At 40.5% G+C, this 10,265-nt stretch overlaps 1 protein-coding gene across 1 annotated transcript; it reads left to right on the top strand.

Moving 5' to 3' along the window:
• Positions 1–661: 661 nt before the first annotated feature.
• LOC131699033 (phosphoinositide-3-kinase-interacting protein 1-like) lies at positions 662–7,828 on the top strand. The gene is made up of 6 exons (XM_058994429.1): positions 662–1,072; positions 1,606–1,734; positions 2,422–2,538; positions 4,162–4,344; positions 4,670–4,748; positions 6,016–7,828. Exons 1-6 carry the CDS (start codon positions 1,003–1,005, stop codon positions 6,221–6,223), a joined length of 786 nt encoding a protein of 261 aa, XP_058850412.1. The 5' UTR covers positions 662–1,002; the 3' UTR covers positions 6,224–7,828.
• The last annotated feature ends 2,437 nt before the right edge of the window (positions 7,829–10,265 follow it).

Here is a 10,265-nt window from a genome sequence, read left to right as displayed (position 1 = left end):
CTGAATACAGCTTAATCAACAGAAGATAAAGAGGGTGGGGACCAACAGAGAAATAATGTGCTGTATGAACATTTCTTATCTCTAAACACATTAAAAAAACATTGTTACAATCTTGTCAAAGTCCACTTTCACCACAGCAAGGGGCACACACAGTCACACCCTATCTAAGCTTGTGTGCATTTCATGACAGATAGGCTCAATGTTTCAGACTCCCCTTAGCCTTCCGTGTGAAAAACACTACAGCACTGGCCATAAACACAAGTCCCGTAGCATATTATAGGACTAGTGTTGTTGGGTGCTGTAGTCTTTGTTTCATGGGCAACGGCATTAAAGAAATCGCACCTTTGTTAAATACAGAATCGTCTTGGATAACAGTGTTATTGGTACACGCTTTTTAAACAATTGCTGCAATTGCTGCAAAAGTACTACAATACCACTGACAATATCCACAGTACGCATGTATATATTGTAGGGTATGTATGCAAAACAGCAACTGGAAAGGTACTGCATTTTAAAATCACTGTGTTCAAAAAGTCAAACATTTTAAGCGTCGTTTTGGGAAGTTGTTACTGTAAAACATTTAAAGTCCTTGGAGGAGGCTTCAGTTACTTAGCTGAGGGTCATGCAACAGCAGCTGGTTAGTTGTCATGTGGCTCTTTTGTTCCAGCTGGCAGGAGGTGAGTTTGTTGTTGAGAGCAGGTGATGATACAGCTCTGGGTCTAGGACCTTGAAGACGCTGCTCGCGAAACTGCAGTGGCAGTATCAGAAGGGAGTTTCTTGATTCAGAGAGAGGCTGTTTACCAGGCGACAGAGAGGAAAGGAGTCGAGAAAAACAAGGGCTTTCCTGCGGAGAAAGAAAGAGCAGTGTGCTGCTAGAGAACAAAACAGCACAGGCTCTTCTGAAGACAAAGCGGGGTTAGATTGGTTTTATTGCTGCAATTTTTTGGGGGTACAATTTGTTTTATTTTCTATTGTATACTGCAAATATATATATTTTACAGAATGTTGTTCTTAGTCGTGCAAGTTGTGTTGCTGAGGCTTGCCGTTCTGGACGGTGCATCAATTGTTCAAGGTAAGAAAAAGTGTTTTTTTAAAAAAAATCATTTTCACAGGAAAAAAAGCTAAAGATGTTAAATTAAGTGATGGTCCCTTGTAAGAGAAAAAAATAAAATAAAAAAAAAATCTCGTTTGTTTTCCACGCGTTGCAATTTAAATACCCTGTTTACATTAGCTTCCGTTTTCTTGTTTTTGTGTGTTTGATATGAGCGCACATACACAGTTGTTCAACATTTTACTTCTTAAGGGGTTCGTACTGAATTAGAATCTGTTTTTCATTTGACAAACAAGCAAAAAAAAAGTGTTTTTTTGTTGTTTTTTTCAGAAGCATAATTGTGTTTTTTGTCCACTGTTATAGACTATTACAAATCAAATAAACTGCTTTTGTTTTATCAAAATAGCTTTGTCCATATTTGATACTTTGACCACAGCATGGATTACAAAAACTGAAGCGGTGTACTGTAACCGTGATGTAGCTGTTCTGACTGGGGGCAGACCTTACACAGTAAGCCTTGCCATGCGTTTACATGGGCTTATCTTCTGTTACAGAATGCATCCGCTCCAACGGTCAGGAGTACAGAGGCGAGCAGCAGATTACATCAACTGGAGAGAAGTGTTTAAACTGGAGGAACACGAGCAGAGATTACAACACAACTGCCTTCCCAGACCAGCAGACAGGTAACAATACGTTTTCTTAGTGTACGCTCAGGTAGGAATGAATGTTGGACTGCTCCGTGGTAATGTACCGCTCTTGATAGGGTGCAACATCTTTACTATATAGGAGTCCTGCACCACAAATACTACACGTTGATTACTACATGAGAGTGTAATAAGGGACACCTGCTAAAATAACACAGATTTGTGTTTGTTTAAGGACTGTGCATTTTGTGTAAAGGTTCTTTCAATTGCCCCCAGACTACTTCACAGACACAACTGCAGGCTTTATGACAGCACAGCATTGTCATGATGTGTGGCTATGGGAAGGGGCTGCCTGACCCATTCCTATTGAATACCATTCAAAGATATCCTTATTTTTGCGCCATGGCAACAATGCGCAGGACTTAAGGCTCCGGACCAGCAGCCAACTAAATATTGGCACAGATGCATTATCCAGAGACCAATTCGCATGATATCTGCTTTGCACTCTCCTCCACTTCATTCTGGACTCCCCACTCCAAACTAACTGGGATCTCGCTGTGGGAGCTCCAGTCAGAGAGGGGTTACCCCCTCTCACTCCGAGGCAGTGCTGGTTCAGTTTTGGGGTTGAGGAGAGCGATTCCTCCTGCAGTTAATGTATTCAATAGGGATGTTTCACTCCCATGTTCAATGGATTATTTTTTTTATATTCTGCTGTTTCTTCTGCAGGCGTTGGGGACCACAGCTACTGCCGAAACCCAGATGGCGATAACAAACCATGGTGCTACGTGACAGGCAAGGACAACCGAGTGCAGAGACAGAAGTGTGCCATTGACACCTGCAAAGGTATTGTCCTCTTTGCTGTCAATGAGAAACCTTTAATAGTTGAGAAGTAGACCTCCTATTCCCTGCCTCCGGGTTGGAGACGCAGTGCATTAGCTGAAGGATGAAACCAAACAAAATCTCATGAATCTGTATGGAACACAATTTCTCTCCTTTGTTGAAAGAGCATTGTGTTGCCTACAGGATTTCATTTCGCTTAATTAAATAAAGTAATCACAATCTATATTTTAAAAAGAATAACAAAACAAAGGGAAAAAATAAATCAATATTTTGTTCCAGCGCTGGTAAGTGCCATTAAACTTCCTCTTTATGTAAGGCGTGTGCATTTAACAAGTGTTCACAAAGACCACCTGTTCTCCACGGGCACGTGCTGGCTTCAGCCAGTCCTGTGTCGTTACAGTTGAAGCTGCAGCTCCACATCGCAGTGAGCTGTAGCCACCTGCTCATAAACAGGCCTGGGGCGTGTGCTGGATAGTTGAGGGCTGCACAGCTGCTTTGTAATGCTAACTGGTTGCAGCTGTTTCTTGCATGGTTTTGTTAAACTTGAAGCTGCACCTTCAGAAAGAAATGCTTATATAACAAGTAATGACGATGCTACAGGTCCTGTTTGGTGCAAGATTGTTATTGCTTTCCGTTTCTGTTTTCAGTATGTAACCGATCACATCATTTGCGAATGGTACTGTTGGGAGATAACATCAGTTAAACATTAACATAGGGCCTTGGCTTCTTATTACACAATATGAGCAGTCTGTTTCCTCAAGAAAGGAAACTGATTGAGACTTATTAGTACTGCAGCTGCCTTGGGATGATTTGAAGCCGCACCCCTCCTGCAGTCAGATTGGCTGGTGCGTTTGCCTCAGAGACAGCTTTTCGTTGGTGGGTGGGTGGGGGTGGTGATCTCATCTGTCAGGCTTACTTGGTAAACAACTTTTTTTTGTGTGGGGGTTGCAGAGGCCCCTCCATCTGTAGCTGAGCAGATGTTTGTGTGTTTTTAACCCCTTTTAAGGGAGATAAAAGGCTTTGTTCAAGACTGACTGAGGCTGCGTTTGTGTTGGTGCATTCATAACTATAGTACTGTGCTCCTTACACAGTAGTGACTCAGTTCATTCACGTTCAGGCCACTAAGGGAACTCCACTAATTCCTTGCTCAATCACATTTTTAACACCATTTATTCCTTGCTTTTAGCTGTATGCAAAGTGCAGAATTTGCATTGATTTTTCTCTCTCCTGTTGTGTGGGATTCTAATTGCCGGATTTGTTATCAAAGCACTGCCTTTACCATGTGGAGAAACCTAGAACTAGATCAAATACGATCAAGAAGAAAACGAATGCATTTAATAATATATTTTCTCCTGCTTGCTCTGTAATTGAGCTCTACTAAGTGTTACCAGATATACCTGCATAGAGCAGACACATCCGGGTTTATACGCAGAGCATGTTGATGCAGATGACATTCTGTGCATCAATTTAACCCTTCTACTAAGCTATTCCATGTTATTTGAATATTGCATTTATTTTATAGGTGAAAATCCCAGTCGAGAGAAGAGTAACGGTGCGTTACTGGACATCAGTGTACACTGAATTGTGGGTTGATTTGAATGGTGCTTTCCTCTCGTTCGGTTGCAGGTCAGGCTCCTCCAGCCACAGTGACTGAGGTCCCTCAAGTCGCTGAGCCCAATGAGACCCAGGTCTTTGAGCCGGCCAAGTCCCTCCCCTCCCAGAGCGAGAGCGCGGCGGTGCAGCCGGTCGTAGGGATCAGCCAGCGTGTCCGGACCGGGCCCAAGCAGAAGAAGGACCTGGGCACCCTGGGTATGTCCCTGACGAGTCTGATTAAACCAGCTCAGCCCTTTGCCTTTAATTAGAAGTTCCTCTAATAACATGAAGTTGACAGATTTACCTTCAGCTGCTTCACTGTGTACGCATTTGCAAATACAGAGGGTTGTCTCAGTGTCCAAAGGTTTGACTGCTTAGTTCTGACTGCCTTAAACTAAAGTGAATTCAGTATGTAAGATTATGAATGTGGCTTGTACTGTGTTATGCACTGAACTGCATGCTAGACAAACATTCCTAGCTCTTTTTCATTGTCCTGAACTACTCTGTGTTTTAACGTGGACTCCATCCTTTCCTCTTTCAGGGTACGTGTTGGGAATCCTCATGATGGCTCTCATAATCATAATGGGAGTGGGCATCACAATGGGGTACTTTTACAAGAGGTCAGTATAGAAACAGTACAGCAAGCCATGCACGCAGTATTTATCAGTGCTCCTTGTAAGTTGGTGATATTCCAGTATCTTAAAAGCATAGTAGGACTTCTTGGTGATGTGGACAGTCACCCCAGACTTGCCTGGTTTTTATGCCAAGTATTGGTAAAAGTGACTGGGGGAAGGGGGTCTGGTGAGTGCCTATGCAGAGACAGAACACAGACATCAACCCTGCCACATAAAACTGTTTAACTTTGAGTGTGTGAAAATGATGAAGACACTGTGTGTTGTGTAATGTTTGGATTGCAGGTCTTCCTAAGCTTGGATCCAAAATCTCATTAGCAGCTGTGTTTGCAAGGCTCATTGTTACTACATAATGACACGATTTAAGAGGTTTAGTTGCAGATGCCTGAGACAACGGCATCAGTCATGTTGCAACCCAACATTTCTGTTGAGAAGCTGCTAGCGCTGCATCTCCTTGCAGATCTGTCCACAGGGGTTAGTGTGTTGGGTTTTAAGCTGCTGTAATTTCTTGTAGAATCAGCAGGACATCTAAAAATGGCAGTGCTGTAGCTTGGGAATTAATAGGGGGATACATGTTCTGCAGTATTGCTTGTTAGCATTGCTAAATTGATCTCTGATGATGAAGGACAGAGCGATCGGGTTGTTGTCTTTCCTGGAAGGCAGGCAAGCTGTAGCGTAGGTTGCAGAGATATCATATCTGAGCATTGCAAAAAGGAAAGCATGGCTGTGCCAATGACTGGGGGGAAATAGTGAGTTCCTTTTTCAGAGACGGGTGTGTGTCGGTACACTATCATATTCACAAGCTTGCGTCTTGATTGGAAAGGTCCGGTATTTAGAGTATGCCCAGCAGCTTAACTCATTCTCCAGCAGTGTGTGCAATCCTCATCACAAGGCTCAATATACATGGGGTGATTTTATGCAGTGCACCCAAGTTAATATAATTGCATAGCCCAGTAATTAAAAGTCAGATAGAATAATGCTAGCAATTCAAAGTTAATAGAATAAGCCCAGTTGTCAATCCCAAGATTAAACTGGGTATGGACAGGGAATGTCATGACCTTGGCTTACGCAGCATTACTTTTCAATAGCATTCTAGCGATCTGAAGTGGTTACAGAAATCGCAAATATTACCATTCTGTACCACAAAATGAGAAGTAAAAGATTAGCAAGAAACTAAACATGCACATTTAAGGGTAGCCCCAGCTTGTCAGCAGTAGACGTTTCAATTGATTTGAACATATTCTTTCATCAACAGAGGGCGAGATCTGAAGAAACAGCACGACCAGCGCGTGTACGAACGAGAGATGCAGAGGATAACGCTCCCGCTGTCCGCCTTCACAAACCCCACCTGTGAGATCATGGATGAGAACATCGTGGTGGTCGGTGCTCACCAGACCCCAGAGGAGGAGACTGTGGAGGGGAACAGCCCACTGATGGACCCAGTGGGAACCCCAGGAGCGTGAGAGCAGTCTGTCCCAGCGGAAGAGGCTCCAAGCTCAAATACCTGAAAAAGGCAGCCCCTGGCTTCTGATTCTTTTTGTTTCTTTGGTAGGCTTGGACTAAAAGCCATACAAAGACTGCCACTTGTAAGGGAACTGAACTCGTATAAAAGAGAGTTTTACAATGCAAGTTGAGCTGTTTAAAAAAAAAAAAAAAAAGGAACAGACTCAATGTGGAATCACCAGGGATGGTGCCACCAGTAAATGGTGGTGTAGAAAAAAAAGGCATGCAAGATATTGTTAGTTTATAGTCTACATTTTGTAACAGAGAAGGTGATGGTCTTATGATTTTTTTTTATTTTCACTGGCTTAATCATAATGAAATGATTCCTGTTGTAGGCTCATTGATTTTTTTTTTATACAGTTTAAAAGGGGTGCTTATTTTCCATGTTTTTTTTCTTTATGAAGGAATGAGGACTTCAACATCTCCCAGGACTGGGGAAGTTTAAGTACCGTAGCATCTCTATACGATTTTCCAAGTTAAGCTATTTCACTTCACAGAAATGCAACCTTTTTTTCCCATTCCAAAGGTTCAAACAAATTCCTGTTGCTGTCTAGTTGATCACTTTAAGACTGAGCACGTCACAATTTCTTTTCAAATGAAGTAGGTCAATTGAGTATAAGAAAAGGTTGACCTGCTGAAATACTTGTCTATAGAATGCAAAAGTCACAAAGTTAGATTAAAGCTGTCGACACACAGAAGCTGGGGGGATGGCTGAGTACAGGTTTAGTCGTAATGGGATAAAAGACAAAAATAATCAAAATCAGCAGGCACATGAATACAGTATTTCTCAATGCTGACTTTTTTTTCTTTTACAATCACTTTAGGCTGCTCAACTTTATTTAGTATTAATTATACTTAACATACTGTTTGATGGCAACAGCAGATATGCTCTCCTTTCAGTCTACAAGCTACATGTGTTTGTTCACAGAAAAAGTTAAGTCTGTACTACCTTGTATAGGAATACAATGTAACAGTTCAGTGCTGGGCTCTTGGTTTGGTGCAGTCACTGCTGGGGTTTGAACACAGCCAAGACAGACAAGGCCTTTTGCTATAATAACCAGAGCAGTGTACTTTAGTGAGCACTTGTTTCCATTTGTGTGTGAAATGTAATGACAGCGAGGAGCGTGCCAGGTCCATAGACTGTGGAGAGGCATAAGAAGAAGTGGCCTGGTGTACTTCCACCCCATGGTTAAGACTCTGCATGCAGCCAGTGTAAGGTCAATAATAATTAAGTTTTTGAACATTGTCATGCTCTGCACCAATAACTGTAATGCTAGGTAAACCTTTCCCTTGTTCACCCACAATCTTAACTTGCAATATGTAGATCTGTGTTCTGTTATGACTTCTGATTCAGGTACACTGCATTCATAATCCAAAGGGATTTCCTAATGAAGAGATCAGGAATATCATAGATGTATATGTATTGTTAGCATGCAACAGTTGCCATGAGATTGGTAGCACGACTGATTTTTCCACAGTGTCACTATCCAATTTTACTTCAGTAATAAGCTTGTAAATTTTTTTTGCACAGTTTTGTATGGATATATAAAAACGATTTGAACAGATGTGTGGTTATTGTGTTTTATTATTGCTGTTTCTGATCTTGGAAAGCAACCATCTGAAATTTGAAAGGATTTTTTTATTTTAAATGCATCTATAAAAGTGCTGTTGCTTATTATTTTTTAATGTTTAAAATAAACTTCAGTACTATAATTTGTATATTTGGCAGTTGATCCTGCTGTGAAACAAACAAAATAAAAAAATAAAACTATTGAACCTTTGTTCAGTATTGAACTGTAATTAATTAATATCTCTATATAAACATCAGCTGCAAAACAATTTTAATGATGTATCCTGTTACTGCACAACTCCAGAGCTGGGGCCAGGAAGACATCTTGCCTCCTTGCTACTGCCGTTTTGCAAACTAGATCACTTGTCTTCGTTATCTTCACACAACATTTTTAATGCCTGGCTCTGAAATGGTCTGTTTAGTGAAGCTCCTGGTCACACCAATGGAGTGTGTTTAATGACTTGTGCATGTTGGTAAGGGTGTGTGATATATTAGATTCTGCATCACTTGAATGCCATGAGCATGTTGGTAAGGGTGTGTGATATATTAGATTCTGCATCGTTTGAATGCCATGAGCATGTTGGTAAGGGTACGTTATATATATTATGTACTGCATTGTTTGAATGAGTATGTTGGTAAAGGTGAGTTATATATTGTGTACCACATCGTTTGAATGTCATGAGCATGTTGGTAAGGGTGCGTTATATATATTATGTACTGCATTGTTTGAATGAGTATGTTGGTAAAGGTGAGTTATATATTGTGTACCACATCGTTTGAATGTCATGAGCATGTTGGTAAGGGTGTGTTATATGTTATGTTCTGTATTGTTTGAATGCTGCCTCCGGAACGTTTGTGCAAAGTTTATTTTTGCTGAGTTCAATCTACGGTGTGTCGCCCTTCATCAGTTAACATTTGATAAGTTATTAACTAAGCAAAGAATGGCTTGCATACTGCATGCATCTCAACAATGTATAACGAACTGTGAAGAACGGTTCCCAGGGGCTTTAACTGCTAAATAAAAACAACAATGATAACAACAATAAATCAGTGTATTGTTAAGGTGCCAGTAATAGTATCTACCAAGTATATAATATGCACCATGTTCCTTTCATTGATTTTTCTGCTCTACTTGCCTCTCTGTCCCAAGAATGAGGTTGGACTGTGGCAAGCCAATCATCCAAAAATATTAAACATTGGGCAGTCAGGTTTTCCCTGCTGTTCTCTTGACAAGGACGTGACCCTAACTGACTCAAAGTCTCACTACAAGCATGATAACACTGAACACACTTACTGTACACGACTGCTCAGGTCACAGGAAGATTCCACTGTGGAGCCCATGACCCTGCAGCATATTTAACGAAGCGGAAAGCATGATTATGATATGCATCTCATTTCCTGACAAATACATTTTAAAAAAGGCATATAAAAATTGTGGTAGCAAAATGGCTCAGGTAGACTTTTTTTGTTTTGTTTTACTTAATCCATCTATCCATTAACCATATATAATATATATATATAAACATCTATTTTGCACAGGCACTAAAATTGTAGGGATAATACAAGTATCAGTGTCAGCATCCAACAGAGACACAGGAATGGCAGAGGAGTGCCTTAAGGGTTTATCTTTCTGATTCATTTCCAGAACAGTAACCAAGCTCATCGGAGATTCCGCAGTTCTTCTATCACAGTGAAATGTGTTTGGGTCTGAGCTCTCTCATGAAAAATAAAAAGATACTAAATGTTACTCTAGTTACTTCAAGGTTACAGGACATGTTGAGGACCAAGCAGTCATTCACATACAAAGAACGACATACAAGAAACACTTCACCAGGATTATGTTTTTTGTTACCTTTAAAATGCTCCGAGCCCAGTGTACACATGTATACATAGAACAGAGAAATCAGCTCCAAACAGCAGACCACCAAACAAATCTATCCATCGATCATACACAAGTAATATTATGCAAATATGTCTGCTTATTTTATTTAAATTTATATTACAAGAAACTGAAACGATTTACTTACCATAGGGTAGTCTTTCTTTTAAAAGTTACATAGTGCTGTTAAATAATGAAAAAGTATTAATTCAAACGGTGGTGTGCTTAGGATTTACTGTACTGGATGTGTGGAGAACCAGCTCCCTCTTGTGGTCAGTAATATAGAAAAACTGCAGTATAGAGTCCTTAAATCACTAGCAGATACAATCAAAAGACAAATACATTCTCCCTCATTTGGAACGCACCAATTTTAGCAGTCTCGCTCCTAAAAGAAAGGAAATTACGATATATTTTGCTGCGTATTCCTAAACCTCACTCTTATTTTTGTTTTCAAATCTCACTCATTTGGATGATTTTTAATATACTGGCATTCAAAGTTCACTTTTTAAAATACTAAAACAAAGAGCTTAAAAAAACCCCAGTCAATGCTAAA

The sequence above is a fragment of the Acipenser ruthenus genome, chromosome 21 (genome assembly GCF_902713425.1).
Source record: "Acipenser ruthenus chromosome 21, fAciRut3.2 maternal haplotype, whole genome shotgun sequence".
NCBI classification, from domain to species: domain Eukaryota; kingdom Metazoa; phylum Chordata; class Actinopteri; order Acipenseriformes; family Acipenseridae; genus Acipenser; species Acipenser ruthenus.
This window is presented reverse-complemented; position numbering and strand designations above follow the sequence as displayed.